This window comes from Drosophila suzukii, chromosome 2L (assembly GCF_043229965.1).
Source record: "Drosophila suzukii chromosome 2L, CBGP_Dsuzu_IsoJpt1.0, whole genome shotgun sequence".
NCBI lineage: Eukaryota > Metazoa > Arthropoda > Insecta > Diptera > Drosophilidae > Drosophila > Drosophila suzukii.
In genome coordinates this window covers 6,269,200-6,294,516 of record NC_092080.1, presented here as the reverse complement: position 1 = coordinate 6,294,516, position 25,317 = coordinate 6,269,200, and the positions used below count along the sequence as shown (strand labels likewise).

The window sequence follows — 25,317 nt, the reverse complement described above, 5'->3', positions numbered from 1 at the left end:
GTTTACTGATGTTTTTGGCACATGTTTTAGTCCAAAACCAACCGTTTTTAATGAAAATCATAATACAGATTTGGTATGTATAATATGATGTCAAAATGTGGAAGGATGTGCAATATTTCCAGATACTGCCGCAAGAGGTTTTTAATTTGATTAAAACTTATGTTCGTTGGTTACTAAACCATGTGTATCCATGTCCGAGCTTCTTTGTGGTTAATTCTAATGTCTAGGGCGTGTTGCGAATGAAGTAATGGTTTAGTTTTAAATGTTGCAGCGCATCAAGTGTTTCTAGGGAAAAAAGAGAACAAGTTAATCAAGTGTTTATAAAAGGGAAATCTCCGTTTACCTTGAGATCGCCATTAAGCATTGGCTTTCCTTCAGTGGTGCATACTTACAAGGAGATGCTTATTCTGTGGTGGTTGTCCCAGTCTCAACCACTTCCTCATCAGCATGCTGATTCTCTTCCTCATCAGCATGCTCAGTTTCTTCCTCGTGGTCATGCTCGTCTCCGACACTCTCCTCAACTTCGTATGATTCCTCAGGCTCCCCTTCAGCAGCCTCCTCCTCGACGTACTCCCCTTCAGCAGCCTCCTCCTCCACGTGCTCCTCCTCAGCAATCTCACCATCGTCGTGCTCTTCTTCAACAATCTCCAGGGCATTGTGTTCCCCGTCAGTTAGTTCTTCATCTTCAGCCGCTTCGTTCTCGTCATCATCTCCCTTGACCTCGTCCACAACAACCAGGTTAAGCTGAGAAATATATTCTTCACTATCCTCCTCAGTGAGGTCGATTTCGGCGGACTGGGCATCTTTCTTTGGTGGTAGTGGACGGGGCTCCGTGTAGTTGACGCGAACCGACTTAAGAGCATCCTTGCCGCTCATTAGGCGACACGAAAGCTGGCTAAAACGATAGCTAACTGTCATGCCCTTTATCTTCAGCAGCTCCAAGGACTTGTCACTTAGGGTGATCGTCATCAGCTTGTTGCCCTCCTTGGTCATGGTAGTGCGGACAACTTGCCAAGTTTTCGACAGGAGGTCTGCATTCTGATCGATCAGAAGTTCAGTTGTTATTTTATCGGGCTCGTCGGCGGAGCGCGGTACCAATACAGTTATCCCCTTGGTGGAGGGAATCTCGTACTCCGGACAGGAGGTTAGTTTGATCCCCTGTATGACGGTGATATTCGGCACCACATGCTCCAGCCACTTCTTGGAGTTCCTGTCAATGCAGGTAACCAGAATCAGCCCCGGGAGAAATTGGATGCCTCCAAAGTTGATACTGGTCTTCCAACCTTTTCGCATTTCCTCCACGAGGGCGGCCTCGATCCTAGACAGTTGCTTCTTGCTCAGTACGCATGTGGGATACTTATCCGACATGACGGCCATGACAAAGCTTCGCTTCGGAGGCAACTCTGCAGCCCTTCGCTGCTTCTTGAGCTCCTCCTTGGCCCTGCCGCCATGGGAGTTGTCATCGATCGGACGCTTGCGACCGCGATCATCCGGAACAGCTGTCTGCTCCGGAACCTTGCGGTCGCGACTGAGTGGATGATTCCGCTTGTACTCCAGCATCTTGGCACAAGCCTCCTTCTCGGTGCAACCGCTGGCAATGTAATTCTCGTACCACTTGAGTGCGCCACCCTTGAAGCCAACCGGATTGGTCAGTCTTTCCAAGGACTTGGATAGGGCATCCTCATGACTGCAGCCCATTTCGAGGTAGCGATAGAACCACTTGCGTTTAGCGCCGCTAAGTCCGAAGAGCTGATCTCGAATGTGATTTGGTACATTCTTTTCTTCCGCTTGTATCATTATGGACTGCATTTTGGGACTTGGACATGGAATTGGATTTGGACCATGTCCCTGTGCCTGTCCACGATCCTGCCACTGGTCCCCCCCGATGGAAGGGGGAGGAGGAGCAGCAGGTCCGCGACTGGCCGACCACGAGCGGTTGTTCATGCTGTTATTGTTAGTGGGTCTCGCTTGGACTTGTTCTTGATTCCGGTGGTACCCGGCTCTTTCGCGGCTCCAAAGAGAGTTGGCCTGCGGGGCAGCAGGATTTCGGTAATCAGTAGAAGAGTTGTAAGGCGTGGAGTTTGTGGTTGTGTTTGGCCCCGACCAAGGGGCCCACCCACCCAGACTGCGACCCGTTTGGGGGGGCTGCCCCAATTGGCCGGAGTAGCCGCTATTGACCCGATGGGCTCCATAGTTGGAAGTACCATTGCTGCGGTTGTTCAGCCACTCCCGCTTTTCCCTGTAGCTGGGCTCCATTTCCGGATTAATTAATACTCACACGAAAAAGTTGTTAGAATGTTCACTTGCCGAAACGACGTTCACTGGAAAAGTGGGGGTATAAAATGTACCTTTTGCTGCTAGAGATTGACAAGTAAAGTCCTGGCCTACTTGGCGTGACACGACTGCCCTCATTTACAAATTAAAGTTCCGTTCTTATAAGTTTCAGCAAAAATTAAATTTTCAAATATTTCTAGGCTGTTGTGTACTATTACGAAAATTAATTTAAATTCACTTGGAAGTGTACTTATATTTCTATGTTATTTCTATATTCTATATTATTTAAGTACCATTCAAAGTTTTTTTTATTCAAAAGATAAATAGATCTTACTTTTCCCAAGCCTACTGTTACTAGAAAACTTTTGCTATAGTGAGAATAATTTAAAGTTGACTTTTGAAATATACAACAAATTCACCTTTTATGTCACGAAAAAAAATTGAATCACGATTGTTTCGCGGTGCCATCTCTATTTTTTGTGTCCCAGGGTACAGTGTTGGTAAATGTCTTAAGGTTCTTATTGCAAGCACTATGCACTTCAAATAAAACGGAATATATATGCATTTGTGTACCTAAAAACTGACGCTTGATCAGTAGCATTTCCGAATGGCTCCAATCGAAGTGGTTGTGGATCCATCAGAGGATCAGCTGAAGATCTCCACCTTCGCCGTACTGGACCTGGAGACGACCAATCTGCCTGCCTACAATCACAATCGGGTGGGCATTACGGAGCTGTGCATTTACGCCTTTGAAGCCGATCTCCTCAAGAAAAAAGAAGTGGCCCAGGATGTGGAGAAGGAGCGGCAGCCGGAGGTGCCAGCTCCTCCGCGCGTGCTGCACAAGCTGAATCTGCTCTTCCAGCCGTCCATGATGGTGCATCCGGAGGCAGAGAGGGTTACAGGTTGGCTATAAAAAAAAACCGAAACGAAAGAGTGACACCCAACAATTTCATCATGTTACAGGTCTGAGCAACTACCTGCTGGAGCGGGAGTCCAAGCTAGACGAGGATGCGGCGCAACTCATCATCAGCTTTCTGAAGCACTTGCCAGCTCCGGTTTGCCTGGTGGCTCACAATGGCTGGGGTTTCGATTTCCCCATTTTGAGGCAGGTCTTCGAAAAACTTAATATGGAGCTCCCCAAGTCCATAACTTGTGTTGACTCACTACGTGCCTTCATGGAGATTGACGACAAGCACAAAACAGAAGCAAGTCTCTTGGAAATCCCGCAGGAAACCCTGTTGGAAACAAAAGCCATTCCAGATCTTGAAACGGAGGTCATTCCGGATCTTGAAACGGAAGCTATACCGGAAGTTGTATCCATTAGAGAGGACGAAACTACCTTCAAGGAGCCAGAACCGGCAAAGGAGATCGACTGGCGAGCCAGAAATGAAACGACTCCAAAGCGTCCCATTTTGACGCCCAAGGAATCTTCCGTCAAGCGCAAGCTACTACGCGATGGCGATGAGGATGACCCGGAAGAGCAGAACCCTGCCAGGCGGAAAGCTCAAGAGTTCCGATCACGACGCCAGCTGTTCAGCGGCCTAATGTGTGCCGAGAATAAGCGCTTTCCGCCCCGCGGAGTTTACAATCTGGGAAATCTGTACACCAGCAAGTTCCAACGACCAGCCAGCAATGCCCACCAGGCAGAGGCTGATGTCGCCATGCTCACGAAGCTTATGCAGCACTACGGCATGGATTTCCTCGCCTTTGCCGAGGAGCAGGCCATTCCATTCCATGAAGTAGCTCCTCTTGGATCTCCAGTCTGTAGGAGAAAGCGTGCAATATAACCAGTATCATAAGTATTTCTGCATGACCCTAATTTTACTATGTGATGCATTTTATATTTTTTATATAATTCATATTTTTAATGATTCAAAATGTGACATTTTAGTAAAATTATATTTTTAAATCCCGAGAATTATTTTCTCTTGCAAAACAGAAAGATTGCTTCCATGTCGACGTACAAAATCTCATATATTCTTTATTGAACCTTCTTAAATACAACTGAGGTAACCACATTGCCCACCTTGCCGCCAAATTTAAAAGTCGGCGTGGGAATAGTGTGGTGCTTAACAAACTTCTCGGCAAAGCTTGCCTCCAGCTCCTCTTCTGTCCAGTTGCAGGATGTGATGGCAAACAGGCTGTCGGCAGTGCGCAACAGCTTCTCCACCGTGGCCAGGTAAAGAGCACGCTTCTCCTTGGGATTATCCGGGCACAGGCTGACCGCATCGTAGGTTCCCTTGTCGTGCACCACATCAAACTGGCCCAGAGCATCCTGTGGCTGGGTGAGGTCCGCCACCTTGTAGCTGATGCTCAGCTGGTTGTCCTGCGCAATATTCTGAGCCAACTCGACTGCTTTGGGGGAATAGTCCACACCGGTCAGCTGGTCGAATCCTTCATTGGCCAAAGCCACTAGGAACATTCCATTGCCGCAGCCCAGGTCGAGGACCTTCGACTGTTTTCCGATCTCCTCCTGTTTCAGCAGCCAGTCGATTACGCGGGTTTGTGAGTCCTCGTCGAACCAAATCTCTCCCACATCCCCGTGGTTCTTGTAGTTCCGAATCTCACGATTGTAACTGGTCTCCCAATATTCCTGGGTTCCCAATTCAGATCCGTGTTCGTTGTCCATATTTTTATGCTAAAATGGTGCTGGAAATGTTTTTGAACAGCTGATGAGCATGTGCGTCGAGCCAAGATATCGTCATAAGCTTAAACTTGATAATGGAACAAAGGAATTATGGAACTCATGGGAACTCTCGCTATCAATCAAGACGTTTGCAAAACTGAAGATCCTTATCACAATTTCATTTCTTTTTATTTGCCCAACAACAAACGGCCTTCTTTTAAATTTAAATATTTTATAATTTATTGATATATATTTAATAGATTTCTCAGACACTACAACGTACTTTATATATTAATATATCATTAATATTAGTATCTTTAATATTATCTAAATTACATTTCTCTGGATCATTCGCTGATTCTTTATTTTTAAACGGTATATAAAAGTTAGAATGCAATATAGACATAAAACAAATGATTAGTCTGCTGCTATACTTCATAACCTTGATACGATTCTTCAACGGCCCCCATTGCTTTTGTGTTTACAAACATATCTTAGTGTTTAAATATAGTGAGAATTTGTTGTTGGTTTAAAAGCTTTTAAACGACTTGTTCGCATCATGGGCCACATACCACATAGCACACAGCACACATTCATATAACCCGCTGCACCTTCTGTACAATTTGAATAGTATAAAAATAATGTTTCGTAATGATGAACGATTTAAAGCCTATGATTTATACACAGAAAGTCTAAGATTAGGTTGCAGGTATTGCCGCTAAACCCTGGATGATGATGATGCAGTGCTCTGTGCCCTCTGTGCGATCGGATGTGAAATTATTTGTAGAAGTATATGTAGAGTTAGCTGCTAGGTATTACTTGTACAGGTGTGTATGGAGCTACGCTTAACGTATTGTATGCAGGTGTTGGGTTTCTTGTGTCGAGAGGCTGGACAGGAGTTGACCCTCCCAGCCGGGCTTAAGTCTAGGCGTTTTATGTACAATAGACGACAGTCGTGTTCGAGAGCCAACTGCTCAGGTCTGTGTGCGCCGCTCGTAGTCGCTGCGTCTGTAGTCGGCAGGATAGTCTCGCGGCATCACCGGGTAGCCGCGGGGATCGCGGTAGCCGGACGGCGGTGGCGGCAGGCTGGGAACGACCCCATTCGGCATTCCATAGTAGTTGGGCGGCAGGTAGTGGCTTGGGTAACCATGCGGCGGCAGAGCAGAGGGATATCTTAATTAAGAGAACATCAAAGTATTTTAGTTAGTTCAAATGAAAGCGGATATTATGAGACATTTATATTTATGAGACATCGAAGGAAAGGTCAGCTCCTTAATTACCTGCGCTTGTCTGGACGACGTTCGCGTTCGCGATGATAGCTGCCTTGAGCTCCTCCACTGCGTGGATAACCATCGTAGCGATCTCGCTTGTATTCCTGGCTATATCTGCAATTGGAAAGCACATTAGGAATCCCGGCAAGGCGACTAAATAAGCATATTTCGATCCTTACCTTTCGCGGGATTGCCACCGCTCCATTTCCGGGGTGTAGCCGGATGGAGCAGGCGGTGGATCGTAGCCACCCCGTCCTCCACGACTGTTCGGCGTGGAGGGGGAGGTGGGGCCCTGCCGGCGGGCACTACTGCTGCCGCCACCTTCGTATCCCATAGGTGGGCCACCGTAGTAGTCGCCTCCTCGATGATGCTTCTTGCGCTCCTCGTGGCGGTCCATGTTGAGACGCTTAAAAGACATCGACTTGAGGTGATCACCAATTCCTCCGCCGGGAGTTCCTGCGATTCCACTGCTGGCGTCGGCATCATTCTCATCACGCTTGCGCTTAAGAGGCGAGTCGTTAAAACGACCGGAAGAGGGTGTGCCCACTTCCGGATACCGCGACTGGCCAGTGCGTTCCTTGTCCTTGTCCTTTTTCTTTTTCTTGCCCCCACTCTTATCACGCTCTTTTTCCTTGTCCTCAGCCGACAGCCCATTGCGCTTGGACTTGGTTGGACTTCCTGACGCCTCCTTCCCTTTTCCCTTTGCCTCGCCACCGCCGCCTGTCTTCTGTTTCAGTGCATGCTTGTAAATTTTGAAGAGACGTTTGGCGTCCAGCTCAGTGAACTTGGACACAAAGTACCAAAGGTTGCTGCGCCATTCCTTCTTTTCTGGCTCGCTGTAAGGACTAAGGCAAACATCGATCTGTTTGCCGATTTGAAGCAGGCAATCCCTGGTGTGCTGCAACTGATCCTGGTCGGACAGACTTACATCCGGCTGGTCCAAAGCCTTGAGGGCCTTCTTCACTGGGCGCATCTTTTCCTTGCACTCATTGAATATGCTGGGATCCAGGTCGCCAAGCACCTCCAAAGCCCTGGGCTCGTTGTTGGCCGTAAAGTGCATCGGCTTGTTGCCGTTGTTGTCCGAGGCGCTGGTCTTTTTCGACCTGGCTTTGGACTTTTTGGTTTTCTTTGCATTGCCACTGGACTGCTCAGCGGCCGAGGCATTGTGCGGCGATGCGGTAGATGGATCCACCTGACTGGTACTGCTTTCGCCTACGGCTCGTCCATCGACGCCAGCATCCTCGGCGTCGTGGGACTTACTATCGATATTGGAACTAGCTGACTGGCTGGCCGCCTTGGCATCGTTTGCTCGTGATGCTCTGGGGCGACGTTGCCGTCGTTGGCCACCCTTGGTTAGCTCCACGTTCTTTTTTATGATCTTGAGCAGGTACTCGGCACGCGTCTGCAGCTGTTTGGCCTGCGGCTTGCGCGTGTCGTTCAACAGAATCTTGTCCGTGAGTTTGAGCGTGGGGTCCAGCTTCATCTGCTCCCAGGATCCAATGCCGTACTGGTAAATGCCGCAGAGGAGCTTGGTGTCCTCCTCGTTGCCCCACTCCACGTCGAAGACCGGGGCACGGGTCTTGATATTGAAGCTCCATTGCTGGCGCTCTTCGGCCACGCTAGGCATGATCTCGTTGAGCGGCTGCAGCTCTTGCTCGCAGGCCAGTAATTTTTTGGCATTAAAAGAGACGCCACCCAGCTTCACGGAAAAGGTGGCGCGTGCACGGCGCTGCTTGGCGCCCGGCGTCTCATCCGCCGTCGCAGTCTTATGCTCTTCCTCCTTGTGCTCGTGCAGGAACTGAACGCAACGGTCATGCAGCATCTCTCCGAGGCGCTTCAGCTCCGCCAGCGGCTTTTCTTGCAGCTCGGCATCACATGCGATGGCCTCCAAGCGGTGAAGAGGAGCAGGAAACTTCTTGTAACTGCGGATAAAGCGACGCAACTCGGCATCCGTGAACCCGGTTATCTTCTCCTTCATGGTGGGGCGTCCACGCTTGCGAGGTCGGCCATCGTCCCCACTGCCTTCAGAGCCCAGCTCGTAGTCCGAGTCGCCGCCAGATTCGTCTGCCTGCTGTTTCGCCTTGGCCCCCTTACCGGCTCCACGCTTTCCGTCATTTTGGTTAGCGGGCGCCGTCTTCCTTCGAGGTGGCAAGTATAGATCTTCCATCTCCTTGGCTCGCGCCTGATCGTCAATTGCCTTGCGGAAGCCCTCCGGAATGATGTCGTCCCAGTCCTTGCTGTCGTCCTCATCGCCTGCGGCATCATTGTCATGCTTGTTAGCCGACTCGCTGGGCTCCTCCTCGAAGGCCGCTATGCTGGCCACCTTAAAGGCGGATAGCAAGTCATCTGCCGGCATTTCGGGGTCCTCGTTGCGGGTCTCTGCCCTGCGTAGAATTTCATCAATGTCACAGACCAGGTCATCGTCATGCTCCTGCTCGTCCTTGAACAACTCCTCGGCTCCAAACTTCAGAATAGCAGATAGATCGTCCTTGTTAAACGGATTCGAGTTGGACGAGTGTCCGTTGCCGCTCTTGTCCAGAACAGTGCGACCTGTTGTGTCCATCCGCTGAATGACCAGGTGGTCAAGCACCATCTTCTGCTTTGCTCGCTCTACGATCTGCTCCTCCACGGATCGGGCGGTGACCAGGCGATAGATATTGACCTGGTTCTTCTGCCCGATACGATGGGCTCTCGCCTGCGCCTGTAGATCATTCTGAGGATTCCAATCGGAATCGAATATAATGACCGTATCGGCTGTGGCGAGGTTTATGCCCAATCCGCCGGCTCTTGTCGAGAGCAGGAAGCAGAAGTCCTGACTGCCCTCGGCATTGAAATGGTCCAAGGCCTGCCGCCTCATTTCACCCTTAATGCTACCGTCGAGTCGCTGGAAAGGGAAGTGACGCTTCTGCAGGTAATCAGCCAGGACATCCAGCATGCGCACCATCTGGGAGAAAATCAGCACACGGTGCCCCGTCTCCTTTAGCCGACAGAGAAGTTTATCGAGCAGAACGAGTTTGCCGGATCCCTTGAGCAGAGTTTGCAACGCCTCATCCTGCTGCAGACCCATAAGTTCGAACTCCGAGGGTCGTATGAGGGCCGCGTGGTTGCAACACTTTTTCAGCTCGATGACTATGTTGAGGAAGGTGGAGGTGCTGCCGCGTTTGCCCTTCCGCAGCGCATCAAAGTTCTTGGTGAGAATCCACTTGTAGTACTGCTTCTGCAGCGAGGTCATCTCGACTCGCAGGATCTGCTCGACTTTGGCTGGCAGCGACTTCTCCACGTCCTTTTTCACCCTCCGCAGAATATACGGCTCCAGCTGCTGATGCAACCGAGTGTAGCCCTTGTCCTCGGCATTGCCATGCTGCACCTCAAAATTTTCCCACGTGTCAAACTTGTCCGGCATGATGAAATGCAGCAAAGCCCATAGCTCTTTCAACGAGTTCTGCAGCGGGGTGCCAGTGATAAGCAAACGATGGTTGGTGTCGAACTCCTTTAGCGACTTGTAAAGCAGCGAGTCGTCGTTCTTGAGACGATGCGCCTCGTCAACCAGCAGCGCAGCCCACTGAAGCGTGCCCAGGAACTGCTTGTCCTTCAGCACAATCTCGTACGTTGTGAGAATACAATTGAATTTGAGCCGCTTTGAGCCCTCAAACTGCCACTCGTACTGCTGGATAAGCTCGCGCGACTTAATGTCTCCGAGGTACGTGACCACATTCATGTCCGGCGCCCACAAGTCAAACTCTCGCTGCCATGCCGTCATCGTGCTAAGTGGCACCACGCACAGGAACGGCCCGTACAGGTGATGCAGCTTGAACAGAGAGTACAGGAAGCAAATGGTCTGGATAGTCTTGCCAAGACCCATCTCGTCGGCCAGGATAACCGAGTTCTCCTTGCACCACGAGTGGAGCAGCCAATTTAAACCGTCCATTTGGTAATCTCTGAGAACCAGGCCCGCCGAGAGGAACTCCGGCTGATTCTTAACTCTGGAGAACTTCGGGCGATATTTGAGCACTCTGCAGTGGCGAGAGGGAGTGCACTTGGAGGACTCGCGTTCGTTAAACTGCTCCGCACAGCGTTGCCATTTGCGAAGCACCAGGTTTGCGTCCTCCCATGTGGAATCCGCGTACGGAAGCGACATCCACTTGCACAGGTACTCCTCGGTGCCGTCATCCGGCTTAGAGCCCTTGGCTATGATGCGGTCTACGTTGTTGTATGACTTTAGCAGCTCGTGCTGCAGTTCCAGCTGGCACTCGAAGTAGTCGATGTCCTCTGGACCGGCGTAGCGCCGCCAATAGGCCTGCTCCTGTTCTTTCTTAATGAAGTTATCCAGCTTCTTCATGCCCTTGGCTTTCATTTCGCGCAGGGTAGCCTCCGATTCCCAGGTGTTGTGGATGTACGACCAGCCCTTCCACTTAATCAGGAACTGCGTCTCGGCCTCTGCATCTGGACACTGCTTCTCATCGAATCCAGCATTTGGATCGAAACCGTTTTCCTCGATAGCATATATCGTTGTCTGGTTGCCTGTGCATCCCTTCTTGCCAGCACGCTGGGCCAGGATACGCTCAATGGTCTCGCACTTCTCCTCCTCCTCGGCTGCGGCGGCTGTGGTTGCTGCCTGGCTCTCATCGTACTCGAACTCCAGCAGATCCTCAGAGTCAGTAGCCTCATCCTCGGAGGCCTCCTTGTAGCTAACTGCGGCGGCCGTGCGGCGGGTGGCACAGCTGATCAGAGAGGAATTGAAATGGATCAGGAAAGGGAATGAAACATCAGGATTGGGATCATTACCGTTTGCTGGCATCGTCATCATCGCTGTCCTCGGAACTGAAGGACTTTACCCTGCGTCGCTGCTGTTGCTGTGCGGGTTTGCTTCTAGAGGTAGTGGCTGCAGCTTTGCGTTTCTGGGCGGTGGACATATCCTCATCACTGTCGTCGCTCTCATCGCTTTCGTCCGAGTCCCAGCTGGCAAATTAAACGATTGGTTTTGCAAAAAAAATTAAGAAAGAGAAAGCTGAGGATCTCACGTTTTCTTTTTGTTCTTGGGAACTGGAGCTTTCTTTGATTTCTCTGCAGCAGTCGGTGGTTTGCGCGCCTGGCGCGTCCTTTTGGGTCTGTAGTCCTCCTCTTCCTCCTCCTGTGGAGAAAGGTTAGGAACTTTTAGAGAAATGACCGCGGATCCCGACTTACACTGCTGCTGCTGGAGGATGTGGGCGAGACATTGGCAGAACTATCACTTGCTTCATCGGCAGAGGCGTCGCTGGCTGGCTGCTGCTGACCAGCCTCAGTCTCATTGTCCTCCTCCTCCTCATTCTGCTCCGGCTTAGACAAGCTGCTGCTGCTTGTGTTGGCATTGTTGTTGCTCTGGTTGTGGTCCCTTTGCTCGGATGGGCCCTCGGCGTCCGAATCGGAATCGCTGCCACTCGACCCGTCACTGGAGCTTTCCTCCTGGTCGTCTGTAAACCCGTTCGTCTTGCTGTCCGCCTGGGCAGCAGCGGCTGTCGGTGGAAATCCTGCCACCGAAATTGATTTGTCCTCTGGTTCCGGGGAACTGCGTCCATCGCTGGAGTTGCCCGAGGAGCTGTCCGAGTCTGAATCGGAGCCGGACGAGCCACTACCGCTGCCACTGCCACTATGGTCGGTGCCATTGGTCTCCCGAGTGTCATCTTGTTCGTCTGAGCCAATACTATTCGCCGATTCATTGAGTGCCTGGGCGGTTGGAAAGAAAAGAAACGTGAAATTAATCTAGGCTGAGGGTAAATTACTTGGTATCAGATAAACCGTGAGAAATAAAACACTTCCTATATGAACATGGGCTTTGAGCCGGCTAATCCTGGCCAGAATCCCACAGCACTTTGTTAAAGTGTACCGAAAATGGTAAAAAAGGTTTGATATTCCTCTTATTCTACTCCTTAAAGGCAGAGCACTGTCATACCTAACCAAAGGAATATTATGCAAGACTCAAACTGGCGTTTTGGAAGCAGAAAGAAGCCTAATCCTTCCCAGATTTAGACCCAACTTTAAAATCGAAGAATTCTTAATAAAATCAAGTTTAACTTTGAAAATATGAATCTTGGGCTTTGGTACATAGGTTATAAAATTAAACCGAGTGGATAAAGTTTTAGTAAAGTGCACGTTAGTGGCTCTTACAGCCCCAATCCTCTCCAGAAATTCGTTTAAAGCACTTCTAGGGATCAAAAATGTGGAAAAAATCTATAAAGTTTCACGGTTCCGGGTAATACAAGGAGGAATCACATGACCACTTCACACGGAACGCGGTAATCACAAGACACTACTTCCTGGTGGGCAAAAACCAGGAAATCCTTTAAAAACAAGCGGGTTTTCGATCTCCTGGACGTGATCTTTCCCTGAAAAGTCTTAAAACTGTGGAAATATAGTTGGCAAATGGGGAAAAATTATTTTTAATAATTGTTTCTAACAAAAAGAGCTGGAATTAATGGAAATTGATTGCCGGTTGCCTTTTGGCGGGTTCGAAATCCCCAGGAATTTGGCCAGAAATCTGCGAGAGAAAACTTTGCACCTAGCAATTTCTGATTACGTAATCGATGAAAATTTTCAATTTGGACGAAAAACCAATGGAATCCATGCAATTTGAAGGATTTTTATAGCCGCATTCGATAAAAACAAACCGAAATTCTTTAATTTAAGTAGAATTTGCGAAAATGGGTACCCAATGGATTTTTACAAAATCCACCTTGGGTGCCACGTTGGAGTCTTGGGAGCGTTGGGGCACTGTTGGATGGATGAAACACAGTTGGATTAGTGGTCAAATCCATCCTTTTGTCCAAATGGTCCCCCAGCAGCCGCACTGCCAGCCATCAAAGTGCGGGTGTCTCTCGACGAGGGGACTTGTACGGACTTTGGGGCTGAGTCAGCCACGCCCACAAAACGGAGCGTTTTCCCCAGTATGTAGCACTTGTTTTCCGTTCATACTCACACGACAACTGGGATCAAAACGATTTGATCCGTCCCGTTTCGAATGATAGAAGAATTTCATAGTTTTTCCGATTTTTCCACACACACCGACGTTCGATATTCACAGCTTTTTCAAGGCCTACTCACCTGGCTCATTATATTGTCGTGGTAGCACACACAGTTGCCTTGTAGCGCTCATTAAATACAGGCAATTCACTTGCATGCGGTCGCTGGCGAATGTTTATGTTTTTCCTGCAGGCCACTTGTTTTTAAATGCACTTTTTCGAAACAAAAAGATCGTTTTTCACGTTTTACTCATGCGACGCAGCAGAAATCTTTCCACCATCTTGGATTAGTGTGACCGCGCTTTCTGCACTAGGGACGGCACTTCGCGACAGTGATGATATGGGATGTATCGTACTGAAGAATTATTATTAAACATTTTTTGTTTATTAAATTTACACACTTTAAAACACATTAAATAAATATATAAAACCGTTTATTCAAGCAAAGTTAAGTTATATTCAAATTCACTATTTACTTTTGCTGCACATATCATTGCTAAAACAACAAAAACAACCTAATGTAGTTTAAAAATTTAAATCAATATAATGAGAATATTTTTATTTTCGACTAAAGTCGATTAATAACCGAATCCATCGATTCTTAAAAGTTATACAAAACATTGAAATGTAATTTCTACAGAATAAAAGGAACTCCTAGCTAAGAACTAACTTCTGAGAAATCCAATCTTTGATTAAATTATATTAATAAAAACCGAAATTTAAAGTTTTCGTCTTACAAAATCGGTTTCATTGCCCTCACTTCTTCTAGACATAATCGCCGTAGCCGATAGCTAGTGCTCACTGTGCTCCGTAATCGATAAGTTATCGCACCGCACAGGTGTCTTCGAAGTCAGCTGTAGGCGGTGTACAATTACAATAGTTTGCGTTCTGGTGCTGGAATTAATGCAATTTAATTAAATTAGAGCACTGGACATGTAGCGAAGCTGGACAATAAGGCGAACATGAAAGAAGTGGGCATTGCTCTGCCCAAGTCGAGAGGCGTGGGCGTGGGAGTACTGGCGGCCCTCCTGTTGTGCTTCATTTTCTACTATTTCTACGGGGGTTACATGACGTTGGCGCTCTTCGCTGGAATCATCCTGCGTACGTATTCGCCTCGACCTGCCATTTGACATTATTAACCTTCGTTGCAGTGATATTCTACTATGCCCAGGACCTGCTGCTCTATCATCCGGACCTGCCAGCCAACTCCCGCATTTACATACCCATTCCGACGATGCACAACCTGCCCCACCTCACGGTCAGCATCAAAACCCCCGACAATGTCACCCTGCACGCCTTCTGGATTACCCAGCCGGAGGAGCGCTCCAAGTCGGTGCCCACGCTGCTCTACTTCCACGGCAACGCTGGCAACATGGGACACCGCATGCAGAACGTAGGTGGAGCTTAAAATATACCTATGTTTTCATTATTACAGCATTGTGCTCCACTTTCTAGGTTTGGGGAATCTACCACCACCTGCACTGCAATATTCTAATGGTGGAATATCGTGGTTACGGACTCTCCAACGGTGTGCCCACTGAACGAGGATTGGTTACCGATGCACGGGCCGCCATTGATTACCTGCACACCCGCCACGACCTGGACCACTCGCAACTGATCCTCTTCGGGCGCTCCCTGGGCGGAGCTGTCGTCGTGGACGTGGCGGCCGATACCGTCTATGGCCAGAAGCTAATGTGCGCCATTGTGGAGAACACATTCAGCAGCATACCGGAAATGGCCGTGGAGCTGGTTCATCCCTCTGTGAAGTATATACCAAATCTATTGTTTAAGAATAAGGTAAGGCGCCGTCGTTTGTTTATTATGTTAAACTTTATTGGTGTTCATCCCCTTGCAGTACCACTCCCTGAGCAAGATAGGCAAGTGTTCGGTCCCCTTTTTGTTTATATCGGGCCTTGCGGACAACTTGGTGCCACCGCGCATGATGAGGGCCTTATATACCAAATGCGGCAGCGAGCTAAAGCGCCTGCTTGAGTTCCCCGGAGGATCGCACAACGACACCTGGATAGTGGACGGGTATGGACTGGTAGAAGATTGCCTCTTCCTATTCACCACATGAATTCTTGCTTTCTAGGTACTACCAGGCAATCGCAGGATTTTTAGCCGAGCTACAGCAGCAGCCTTCGCCTCTTTTGAAAGCGCCAGAAAAGAGCAATGTCTGGGTGGAGCTGGAGCATAAAATCATTGATGTATAACTTCGAGGCATCAAGTGTTCAATTGACTGTGTTAACACTGCGAATGGTTTAATACTTATATATATACACACACACACACATAATATTAGTCTGTATCTGACAGGGTTTTAATCCGGACGTTGCTATATGCCGTGTTGCTTATTATGTGCAGAGAGTAACGTGCTAGCGGAGTTGGCTGTTGATTTTAAATATCTACAATCCACATTAGAATCCGAATTTTTCCAAACTCCTAACGGCGCGAAGTTTATTTGTACTGAGCTTTCTAACCTACTATTCGACACAATTGGTGACCATTCGAGACTATAAAAATTAATCAGTATTTCACAAGAAATAAATTCATTGTCTGAACTGATTCCTAGTTTGCCAGAATTGTTTATAAGAGCTTTCATCCCTAGCACGTTTACATTTTGTGCTGGTTCCATTTTTGAAATGTTAAACTATTTAATTGTTAAGATTGCTAGGGAAGCCAGAAAAACTATCTTAAGTTTAGACCTAAGTAACCGAACGACGGCAAGTTGATAAACAATAAACTGCTAACAACTGCTAGAAACCAATGAAGTCCTCATCGGCACTGTCATCACTGAGGGGTGTTGATGGACGCTTGCGACTGGCGGGTTTTTCCTCCGGCGGCTCCTCCTCCTCAGCCTTGGCCACAACCTCCTGGGCCTGCGACCGGTGGTGAAAGACAAAGGACACACACTTGCTATCCGTCCAGGCCTGGGCGAGAATATTATCGGGCAGGCCGCGATTGTTGGAGCAATGGTACCACTGGGACAAATGCGAGGTGCAGTCCGTGTCATCGGGCGGTGGCTTCGTTTGGATATTTTGGACGCAACGCTTGCATTTGAGTCTTTAAAAAAATATATGTTAAAATATATAACAATTTAATATGCAATCCTTTTCTTACTTGTCGTGGGTATCGGATAGGATATTTGCATCAAATGTGAACAAGTCCTTGAGGTCGTCACGAGTGAAATGCTTCTCGGCCGACTCGTTATTGTCAATAATGGTGCTCGACAGGGACTTTTTGTGCGTCTGCCGCTGCAGGATCTTTTCCTCAATGGAACCACTCTGAAATATACATTACTCCATTTAAATTTCAAAAGTTTTCAGGGGATAACTTTCACACTTACGGCAACAAGGCGATAAATGTAACAAGGCTTCTTCTGCCCATCACGCCACACTCTGGCCATTGCCTGCTCATCGTTGGCCGGATTCCAGTCGGGATCGAACATGAACAGACGATTCGCTCCGATCAAATTCAAGCCGCATCCGCCGGCCTTGCTGCTCAGCATGAAAAGGAAACTGTCCGACTCTGGGTCATTGAACCGGTCAACAACCTTTGAGCGTTTTTTGATGGACATGGTGCCATCAAGGCGGACAAATCCATACTTTCGCTTTCTCGCTAGCTGCTCAAACAAGTCCAGGGTCTGAGTGTAATTCGAGATGAGGACAACCTTGTCATTGCCATCCGCGCGTATGGCGGCCAGCATGAAGTCCAAGAGCATGAACTTGCCACTAAACTCTGGATTAAGATCCCTGAAACGAAAAGATTCACATGAAGATCAATTCCCATTCAATTAAAAGAAAACGTTATGTCAACTTACTTTGGCTTGTAATTGCTAGGCAGCACATTCTGCGAGTTCTCGAATCCTTTTTCACGTGCAGTAAGCTTTTCATATATGAGATCCGGATGACTGCAAATCTTCTTAAGGGTTGTAATGTCCGCCAGGGCCGTGAGCGAGGCCTTCTCATTGCAGTCTTAAAAAAAATATTGTATTAAAGGTTCAATAATATTACCGAATAGCTTACCTGCTAAACTACGGCGAACTTGGTCCGATTTCAAGAAATTCGTATAGAGTTCAAGCTGAATTGGCGTAAGTTTTGCGCAGATGACCATCTCAAACTTAACTGGCAGATATTTGGTAAGAATCTGATTGGTGCGTCGGATGATGCACTGATCGACTAGACCTATCAGCTCCTGCGTCTTTTCGATGGCCCGTTTTCGTTCGCCTTCCGTGGAGTCGGCATTCTGGCCACGCAGAATACTGCTCTCGAAGTTGCGCTTAAAGACAGCCGCCGAGCCTAGCATTTCTGGGTTCACAAAGTTCACCAGGCTGTAGTACTCCGTAAGGTCGTTCTGAATGGGCGTGCCGGAGAGCAGGACCCGCCGTTTTGTCTTCAGGCCCATCAAGGCCTGGTACGTGAGATTGTCGCTATTCTTTAGCCGGTGTCCCTCGTCGCATATCACCATTCCCACCTCGTATTTGCACAGAATATCCGCGTAGATGCGGAATGTTTCGTAGCTGATGAGCAGGACGGGCGTGCCCAGTCGCGACGAGGTCATGGAGAACTGCTCGAGAGCTCGAATGGTGTTCTCCTTGTTGCCACCCTCCATGGGCAGGCAGAGGAGTCGTCCTTGCAGCCACTTGGTGAACTCCTTTTCCCAGTTCTTCACCAGCGATGACGGCGACACGACTATAGCCTTGTTGATCGTAGGCTTGCACTCCGGGCTCTGCCTTAGGAGTGTCCACACCAGCGTTACGCACTGCAGCGTCTTTCCCAGACCCATTTCATCGGCCATGATGCAGCCGTTGAAGTTGCCCCGCTTTCCCTCCACACACTCGTACATGAAGCGCACGCCCTCACGCTGGTGTGGCCGCAGGATGTTGCTGAGCAGCGGATCGACCACTACGTGGACCAGAATCTGGGTAGGATCCATGGCCATTCGCTCGTGCTCCGTGTAGGCGGGCGGATGGAACAGCACCAAAGCGTTGCAGGCTAGCGGATCGTGTAGGGGTCGCCGGGAAATGCAGCGTCGAACGCCCAGGACTCTTTTTCCCCCGTAGTCCGGTATGTAGTTGTCCATGGGCACCTTGAACTTGCGGGACAGCACCTTGGCAATGGCCCGCTCGTACTCACTGTTCGCCGTGAAGCGAATGGGCAGCGGGAGCTGCACTGTGTTGTCGTCATCGCGAAGGGCGCTCTGTCGCTTTCTGTCCAGCTCCTGCTCCCGCTCCAGTTCCTGCTGGCAGGCTCTTTTGTTCTTCTTCAGCAGCGGCGGCGTGAAGGAGTGCCGCGACTCGGGACGCTGGGGTCCCCGTTGGCTGGGCGCCAAGCTGCGTCGCTTTAAGGAAATGCAAGTAAATTTAAAATAAACAAATACAATTATTCTGTTTACCATTACGATGGCCCTTCAGAAACTGATTCACCTGTTATCGATAACCATTTCTTGAATTTAAAAAGGCGGTCCCGCAAACAGCTGATTGAGTACAAAAGTCTGGTCACACAAATGGTACAAAATATCGTCGATAATACATCGGCAAAAGGGATATAAAAATAAATTAATATGTTGCATATGAACTCATTAAATAAGTTACATTTCGAACAGAAATAATGAACATACATTTTTTCCAAATCTCGATTTCCTAAAATCTCGATAATGCAAAATCTACTCTGATAAACAAGATACATCGATATTTTGTACAAGTTTTTGCACACCTCTAACTTTCTATTTCCGTGCAGATAATTGTAAATATTTACGCAGAATTGCACTCGAAAAACGCACGAAAATAGTGAAAAATGAGGCAATAGAGTGTGGGTCGGACTGCCTCCACCTTGCTGACAACTAAATCAGCGCCACATGCGCGAAATTCGAGCTGCAAGGACGCGAATCTAATCCGCAAAACTGCGGAAGTGTTGGTACCAAGTACAAGTACAAGCACTTAATTGTATTTGTAATTGTAATTGCTCAAGTGAAGTGCCAAAAAAAGCGCTGCAAGTGCTGCAGGCGTAAGAGCCTACATAATTAGGGCGCCACAAAGTGATAATGGGCGGGGCGAGACGACGATGCATGGAGAGCGGAAAGCAGCGAAGACGATGACGACGATCAAATCCAAATTCATCAGGTGAGCAACCACCAGCAGCAACAACAACAACAACGAGTGCCCAAAAAGGTGTGCACAAACACACTAACACATGTATGTGTGGGCTGTAGGTGTGTGTGCATAAGTATGTCACGGCGTGCACTTGTTGTTCTTGTTGCTAAATTGTAAATAGCGAATACTCTGCTAACCTGCGTTTTCTTTTTCAGCCTTTAAATATTTACAAAACAAGCAACATTGAAATACTCACCACACACAGAAAAGCACAAAAACGAGATAGCAAAGTACCAGCAATCTATGCCCAACGGAACGCACACGGAGCAGCAGTTATCAGCGAACCAGCGGCACTAAAAGCCACCGAATCGCACATACACACATCGCCTACCATTCCGAAAGCGATGTGGCTGCGCCAGAGCAGCGGCGGGGGCGTTGCCTCCGCCGGACACGGCGGCCCACTTCGGCAGCGTCCCATCGACGCCGCCACGGACTGCGATCCGCGAGCCTGCTACGACAGCTTCTGCAAGCATTGGCAGCAGGCCTTCGAGATCATCCAGCACAGCGCTCCGCCCTCGCACGACGACGTCCTGGGCGTCGTGTCCCATCTGGACTACATGGTCACCCTGCTGCTCGTGGAACTGCATCACTGCAACAAGGTCTCGCTGCCGGCGGCCGAGGCCAGTGGTCCGCCCGCGGCTCCCTGCCTTGAATTCCTGCTCAGCGAGAATCTGCTGGACAAGCTGTACGAGTGGGCCTGCACCACGGGACGCTATGCCAACGCTGTGAGGCTGGAGCAGCTGAAGCTGTACGAACTCCTCGTCAGCCACTCGCGACACCAGCTGCTCTGCCACGAGCCCTTCCTGCGACCCCTGCTCAAGATACTGGCCTCCAGCCAGGGTGAGATCTTTCCTCCAGATCTTGAAAAGCGGCTCGTTATACTGCTGAACCAGCTGTGCGTGGTTCTCATGCAGAATGTCCACCTGCTGGACCTCTTTTTCTTCTCCGCCCAGACGCAAGTCCAGGAGCAGATATTAAATGGCAATGTGGCGCAGCCCAAAAGTGGAACCACAACCAAGTGAGCAAATAGGCTAATTTTTTTAAGGCCTTATCAAGCTTTTTGAAATTTACGAAAATTCTTAATTAAATTGCTTAATATAATAGCGTTGAACTAATATTTTTTGTTATGATTCATCAACCTAAATAGCGACGATAGCTTGATAAGGCAAGGCTACACAAAATTGACCTTGTACTAGTACACTCATAAATGGTGACGGCATTAAACTAGCTTCAATTGTGTTATGGCTATTATTATTTATTGATTTCTTGTACTTGCAGTTTCATCATCTTCTCACTGCTTATCCCGTACGTGCATCGCGAGGGCAGTCTGGGCCATCAGGCCCGCGATGCCCTGCTCCTGTGCATGGCGCTCTCGCAGAAGAACTCCAACATTGGCACGTACATAGCCCAGTACTCCTCGATCTGCCCGCTGCTGGTGACCGGCCTGGGCGGTCTCTACTCACGTCTGCCCAACAGCATTGAGATCAGCTCCATTGACTGGCATCGAATCACGCCGGACGATGTGACAGAGATCCCAGAGCTGACGCTCTTCATGAACGCCCTCGAGTTTTGCAATGCCGTGGTGCAGGTGGCCCACGAGATGATCAAGCAACAGCTGCTGGACTTCATGTACCAGGGCTTCATTGTGCCCGTGCTGGGACCGGCGATCCTTCAGGTGAGTGCCGTCAAAGCTTTTGTCTCGTCTCGGTCTCTCTTCGTAAAAATTTGTCTTCGATGCATTTCTGTGGTGTTGGTTGCAAGCGAATCATTTTGTCCTGTACTACGTCTATTATTAATTCGGAAATGTCTTTAAATAAAAAAATTGTGTAGATATTGGCTAAAAAGATTTTGAATCCAAGATATAGAATATAAATATTTAATTGTACATTTTAAGCTAAATAAATATAAGTAAGTATAAAATAGGATACGTAAATTAAAAGTAATCATGATTAATAGCAGGCTTGTCGATTTTTATTGACCAGTTTTCGTTGAGAATACTGTTTAAGCGTAATTTAATGTAATATGTTATTGTGTAGGTTTTAAACCGATGTGTTTTTTTGTATGTCCAAAATCATTACTGCGATTGAGTTAATAATCTTATCTGAGACAATAAACACAAATCCAAGCCAATATCTACTATATTCGTAAGACATGACCTTTATTTGAAACTCTGTTAGCTCTTAGGGATCTGCACCGCCTTCAGCTTTCCGTTTCTTGTGTGTTTCTTGTACCTTTTCCTCCCCCGTAGCTAACCACACACACACCTCGAAATCTCGAAACAACTTTTTGCGCTCCATTTTCGCAGACACTGAAGGGCAAACATTTTCAGACGAACATCGACTCGCAAATCTCGGCCATGTCGTACCTGGACCTCATTCTGCGCTCCATCACCGAACCTGGACTGCTGAGGGCCTTCGTTCGCTTTCTGCTCGATACGGAAAAGTTCGACGGAGAACGGATACTGGATGCTCTGGTTGAGCGCTTGAACTCACCCGATGCCAATCTCTGCATGGTCACGATGGCTTTGTTTGACACCCTGCTGGGACTGCACTGCGAGGATCTGATGCTGGAGCTGCTGCTCAAGTTCATGCTGCCCGGCAAGCATGTGCCCATCTCACATCGCCACAAGATCAACAAGATCGATCCGTATTTGAACAGCAGTGAGTTCTTCCTGGAACTTTCGCCCGATGTGATGAAGCGGGCCAGGGATCTGGCCAGGCCCAAGAGTATCCACGAACCGGTGATAGGCGACCTAACGCCGCTGCCCAGTCTCCCATCTCCGGTGATGAGCAAGACTATTGGAGCCAACTGGAACTATTACGGAGTGCACACGGGTGATAGTTTGTATGCGAATATTCAGGCTTATCTCTTCGAGGCCCACTGGCGAATCGCCCAGTGTCAAAGGGACTGCCTGAAGTGGGCGAACAGCTATCGCTACCAAAAGTGGCCACGCCACGGCCAGGGAAGAGTTCACGCCCATGCCTTGGAACTGGCCAGGCAGTTCTTTAGCGAGTTCGGAGGTGGAGCTATTGTTGCCAGCGAGTCGGGCGAGAAACAGCTTGATAGCTTGCAATCAATTGGCGAGTCCAGCGGCTACGAGTCGTTTAAGTGGCGACCGGCGGACGAAGAGAGTGAAGCCACGGACACCACGCTGGCCACTACAGCCAGCGAGGCAGATCTGGAGCACAACAACAGTAGCATCAGCAGCGTGCTAGGCGGAACCGGCAGACGAGAGGCCTGGCGCATATCCCACAACAATCGCAATGAGCTACTACTGACAGATCTGGATTTCTCGGAAGATTTGTTTGCGCAGGGCACTGTAAGCTTGGGTAAGAATTGAAATTGAAATGACAGTATTGCAAATAATTAATCAACATACTTCTTCTAGGTCCCTTTCTGAATGCCATCTGGGGCAAACTGCAAACCTTCACGAGCAACTCGCTGTACGTCAATCTTCACCTTACCGGGCTGATTACTCGCTTGGCCTGGTATCCCCTGCCGTTGGTTCACTCGCTGCTGCTGCGCTCAGACATCGCCATCACCTCGGATACGCCCTCGTTTCACCAGGTGCTTCGCATTCTTAAGCAACAGATCGATGCCGAGCTGCCAGTGACGGAGGATTCGCTGGAGATCATTGATGTGGCGCGTTCTTCACTCATTGATCGGGAGTTTCGCTTGGCAAACGCTCGGAAGGGAAACGAAGGCTCGCCAATGCATCACAGCCAACAGCAACAGTTGGCAACCAATTCCGGCCAGCAGCAGGGACAACTGCGGTCTGCTTACGCGACCCTTTCGGCAGCCACTCCCGTGCAGGCCACGCCTACCAGCGCTTACGATCCCTTCAAGCGCAGCGATAATAAGAGGCGCAGCATTAGCAAATCCATCACCAGCATGTTCAGCAGGAAGTCGTCCGCCTCCTCGTCGCCAGCGCCACCAAACGGCTCTTCCGGTGAGTAGTTGCAACAGAAACATGTTTTCGCCACACTTTTGCACAACTTCTATATTTCTAAAAAAGAAAAACCAAGCAAACCAAATAGAAATCACCAACAGTTTACAAATCTGCAGCGTTGGATGTTGGAAGAAAGTTGGTTTTGGGTCGAAATATTCACACATAACTCACAAAAACACATTACACATACTTTGAGCCCTGCATTAGTGCCTGAGAAGATCAAACATTTGTCATTAATGTGAAGAAATCATAAAATGTCATTAAAACATTTGAATTTTCTTGATGTAGAGTAGTTTTATGGAACTACATATCACGAACAGGTCTCATTCAGGGCTGTATTGGTTCACACACATCTCTCTGTAAAATGCCCACAGGCATCGTTTATAATAAATTAATTTCTTTTATTTCTTTATTTTTTATTGAAACGAAAAAAATGCAAACAAATCTTAGCTTCATCTGGCTTATCACAAATTTACGCATTCTTCACCGGTAAATATTTCACGCTTGATAAAAGTATATAAAGTTTTTAATCAAACCTAACCCAAACTGGCATAGTCTGTTAAAATTAGTGCGTAGTGTCGTTGTTTCTGTAGAGCTTTGTACATTCTGATTTCCCACTAAACCAAAAACGTAGTTTAAAGTAGAGTATATATTGAACATTTGTGGAATTCCATTTATGTGTTATTATTGTTGCTGTATTAACCCAAAAACGTCAAAATCAACATGAGCTTGAACTAATACCGCTTCATGATTTTAGGAGCTGCGTCGAATCTTGTGGGCAATAATGGAAGTGCCGAGGGAAGAGGCTTTCCACAAGGACAGACAGTCACTGGGACATGCGAAACCAGCTTGAGTACGCAACCACCATCAGGAGCCTCACGTCCGGGAGCCACAACCACGTCGACGGTGGGCGCTGGGAGCAGCAGCAGCATCGGCGGATCCACTCAAACCCTCTCCGCCCAGTCGAACGCCACAACCCACTCGTCGAGCACGCTGCATGGTCTGGATGGGGGTCCATCCACAGGTGGTTTCAACTCCGAACCAGTGTCCCTTGACTCGGTGGCCTCCATGGGAATCATCGCCAGCACTAGTGGCACCGAGCGATCCCGGGACTTGGCCCTATGCGCTGTTCTGATGGATGAGTGGCTCAAGGAGCTGGCGGCCATTGCACAGGAGCAGAGCGTTGTGCTGGTCACGGAGCAGGCGTCCTTATGATCGCTTGGAACAGATGATGATGATTCAGACGACTTGTGTATACATATTTTACGGATTTGTTGCCCCTTGTTTGTTTTAACCAATTACTCTTACGAAATTATTTCTTTTTACCTGTTAAATTATCGATATTTATATTTTAAACAACCCCTTTTAAACGAACAATGCCGCAATGTTGAACAGATTTACAGATTAATGCACACGGACTCAACGACAAGAGAACACTCAAAAACGCGTTAAACATGCTAGAATTTAGGTTTAAAGTTGTAAGAGGATTGGGAGGGTGGATTTTAAGTGTTCAGATGTAAACAAATATTCTAATTAACAGCCGTATGCAAGATTTACAACCTTTTTAGAGAGAATTATATAACACACATACCATGTATACATATATGTATTTTTGCAATATATTTTATGCTTTTTATTTTTAAAGCCAACTTGAAAGTATTAAATTGGTCCAAGTAAATGCACAGCCAAGAAAGTTATATTCGTTTTTCGGGTCGAGTCTCAGGAGCTCTATAAAAATATCAAATATGTTTTAGTCCTGAAATCAGTTTGGCTACAGTGGTTGTGTGGTGTTCAATTTACTAGCTGCGCAAAGTTTAAAGAAAATTCAAACAACTGAAATTGTTGATTTTGAATTTAAATATATATTTTTGGTAAACTTAAGTATATACCAATATAAAAGGAGGGTGTCTCCGCTATGTCATCCAAGACACCCTCGAGAAATGTGTGTTTTGGTATATTTGAATAAATGGTATATTTCTTGTAGCCGAGCGGTATAATTGATCGTTACGTTGATCACTTACGTTGTTGCTATCTCCCTTTTTACTGATTAC

The 25,317-nt window shown here is 48.1% G+C and overlaps 7 protein-coding genes and 1 pseudogene across 12 annotated transcripts; 3 read left to right on the top strand and 5 right to left on the bottom strand.

Moving 5' to 3' along the window:
- Position 1: 1 nt before the first annotated feature.
- On the bottom strand, positions 2–2,379 carry LOC108017658 (uncharacterized). Of its 3 annotated transcripts, XR_001767831.4 has the most exons (3): positions 2,279–2,379; positions 344–2,028; positions 2–285 (listed from the first exon to the last, which is right to left on the bottom strand). XR_001767831.4 is itself a non-coding variant. In XM_017084773.4 (2 exons), the coding sequence occupies exon 1, from the start codon at positions 2,254–2,256 to the stop codon at positions 403–405; it is 1,854 nt and encodes a 617-aa protein (XP_016940262.3). In that variant the 5' UTR covers positions 2,257–2,353; the 3' UTR covers positions 2–285; positions 393–402. The 3 variants fall into 3 exon arrangements, 1 of the variants encoding a protein (XP_016940262.3); XR_001767829.4 differs by having other exon boundaries at positions 344–2,352; XM_017084773.4 differs by having other exon boundaries at positions 393–2,353.
- Positions 2,380–2,752: 373 nt separating this feature from the next.
- On the top strand, positions 2,753–4,918 carry LOC108017683 (uncharacterized). The gene is made up of 2 exons (XM_017084795.4): positions 2,753–3,176; positions 3,238–4,918. Exons 1-2 carry the CDS (start codon positions 2,882–2,884, stop codon positions 4,059–4,061), a joined length of 1,119 nt encoding a protein of 372 aa, XP_016940284.3. The 5' UTR covers positions 2,753–2,881; the 3' UTR covers positions 4,062–4,918.
- On the bottom strand, positions 4,230–4,903 carry LOC108017694 (EEF1A lysine methyltransferase 2). The gene has a single exon (XM_017084806.4). It carries the CDS (start codon positions 4,901–4,903, stop codon positions 4,256–4,258), a length of 648 nt encoding a protein of 215 aa, XP_016940295.3. The 3' UTR covers positions 4,230–4,255.
- A 319-nt stretch (positions 4,919–5,237) lies between the features above and the next one.
- Chd1 (chromodomain-helicase-DNA-binding protein 1) lies at positions 5,238–13,465 on the bottom strand. Its single transcript, XM_017086025.4, has 7 exons — positions 13,249–13,465; positions 11,356–11,874; positions 11,193–11,302; positions 10,957–11,130; positions 6,351–10,892; positions 6,181–6,285; positions 5,238–6,073 (listed from the first exon to the last, which is right to left on the bottom strand). Exons 1-7 carry the CDS (start codon positions 13,255–13,257, stop codon positions 5,875–5,877), a joined length of 5,658 nt encoding a protein of 1,885 aa, XP_016941514.3. The 5' UTR covers positions 13,258–13,465; the 3' UTR covers positions 5,238–5,874.
- Positions 11,883–13,222, bottom strand: LOC136116863 (uncharacterized; annotated as a pseudogene).
- Positions 13,466–14,003: 538 nt separating the features above from the next.
- Positions 14,004–15,933, top strand: Bem46 (abhydrolase domain containing 13-like protein Bem46). Its single transcript, XM_017090083.4, has 5 exons — positions 14,004–14,267; positions 14,318–14,559; positions 14,622–14,963; positions 15,022–15,200; positions 15,259–15,933. Exons 1-5 carry the CDS (start codon positions 14,129–14,131, stop codon positions 15,377–15,379), a joined length of 1,023 nt encoding a protein of 340 aa, XP_016945572.3. The 5' UTR covers positions 14,004–14,128; the 3' UTR covers positions 15,380–15,933.
- Positions 15,397–18,668, bottom strand: okr (DNA repair and recombination protein RAD54-like okr). Its single transcript, XM_017090082.4, has 6 exons — positions 18,561–18,668; positions 17,192–18,506; positions 16,987–17,140; positions 16,513–16,918; positions 16,287–16,450; positions 15,397–16,229 (listed from the first exon to the last, which is right to left on the bottom strand). Exons 1-6 carry the CDS (start codon positions 18,561–18,563, stop codon positions 15,923–15,925), a joined length of 2,349 nt encoding a protein of 782 aa, XP_016945571.3. The 5' UTR covers positions 18,564–18,668; the 3' UTR covers positions 15,397–15,922.
- A 205-nt stretch (positions 18,669–18,873) lies between these two features.
- LOC108021142 (FHIP family protein CG3558) lies at positions 18,874–24,948 on the top strand. Of its 4 annotated transcripts, none has more exons than XM_017089706.4 (7): positions 18,874–19,287; positions 19,473–20,335; positions 20,596–20,992; positions 21,647–22,646; positions 22,706–23,266; positions 23,717–23,755; positions 24,024–24,948. In XM_017089706.4, the coding sequence occupies exons 2-7, from the start codon at positions 19,662–19,664 to the stop codon at positions 24,479–24,481; spliced, it is 3,129 nt and encodes a 1,042-aa protein (XP_016945195.4). In that variant the 5' UTR covers positions 18,874–19,287; positions 19,473–19,661; the 3' UTR covers positions 24,482–24,948. The 4 variants fall into 4 exon arrangements, with proteins under 4 accessions (XP_016945195.4, XP_016945194.4, XP_036672496.3 ...); XM_017089705.4 differs by having other exon boundaries at positions 21,623–22,646; XM_036816601.3 differs by lacking the exon at positions 23,717–23,755.
- Positions 24,949–25,317: the final 369 nt, after the last annotated feature.

Excerpts from the sequence above, each read along its gene's own strand:
- LOC108017658 (XM_017084773.4), bottom strand. The coding sequence starts at position 2,256 with ATGGAGCCCAGCTACAGGGAAAAGCGGGAGTGGCTGAACAACCGCAGC.
- LOC108017683 (XM_017084795.4), top strand. The coding sequence starts at position 2,882 with ATGGCTCCAATCGAAGTGGTTGTGGATCCATCAGAGGATCAGCTGAAG. Across the intron at positions 3,177-3,237 it reads GGAGGCAGAGAGGGTTACAG|GTCTGAGCAACTACCTGCTG; the intron begins GTTGGCTATAAA and ends ATCATGTTACAG.
- LOC108017694 (XM_017084806.4), bottom strand. The coding sequence starts at position 4,903 with ATGGACAACGAACACGGATCTGAATTGGGAACCCAGGAATATTGGGAG.
- Chd1 (XM_017086025.4), bottom strand. Across the intron at positions 11,303-11,355 it reads CATCCTCCAGCAGCAGCAGT|GAGGAGGAAGAGGAGGACTA; the intron begins GTAAGTCGGGAT and ends CTTTCTCCACAG. Across the intron at positions 11,131-11,192 it reads CCCAAGAACAAAAAGAAAAC|CTGGGACTCGGACGAAAGCG; the intron begins GTGAGATCCTCA and ends TTAATTTGCCAG.
- Bem46 (XM_017090083.4), top strand. The coding sequence starts at position 14,129 with ATGAAAGAAGTGGGCATTGCTCTGCCCAAGTCGAGAGGCGTGGGCGTG. Across the intron at positions 14,268-14,317 it reads CTTCGCTGGAATCATCCTGC|TGATATTCTACTATGCCCAG; the intron begins GTACGTATTCGC and ends CCTTCGTTGCAG. Across the intron at positions 15,201-15,258 it reads GACACCTGGATAGTGGACGG|GTACTACCAGGCAATCGCAG; the intron begins GTATGGACTGGT and ends CTTGCTTTCTAG.
- okr (XM_017090082.4), bottom strand. Across the intron at positions 16,919-16,986 it reads CCTAGCAATTACAAGCCAAA|GGATCTTAATCCAGAGTTTA; the intron begins GTAAGTTGACAT and ends TTTTCGTTTCAG. Across the intron at positions 16,451-16,512 it reads ACATTTATCGCCTTGTTGCC|AGTGGTTCCATTGAGGAAAA; the intron begins GTAAGTGTGAAA and ends TGTATATTTCAG.
- LOC108021142 (XM_017089705.4), top strand. The coding sequence starts at position 19,662 with ATGTGGCTGCGCCAGAGCAGCGGCGGGGGCGTTGCCTCCGCCGGACAC. Across the intron at positions 20,993-21,622 it reads TGGGACCGGCGATCCTTCAG|ACACTGAAGGGCAAACATTT; the intron begins GTGAGTGCCGTC and ends CCATTTTCGCAG. Across the intron at positions 23,267-23,716 it reads GCCACCAAACGGCTCTTCCG|CTTCATCTGGCTTATCACAA; the intron begins GTGAGTAGTTGC and ends AACAAATCTTAG.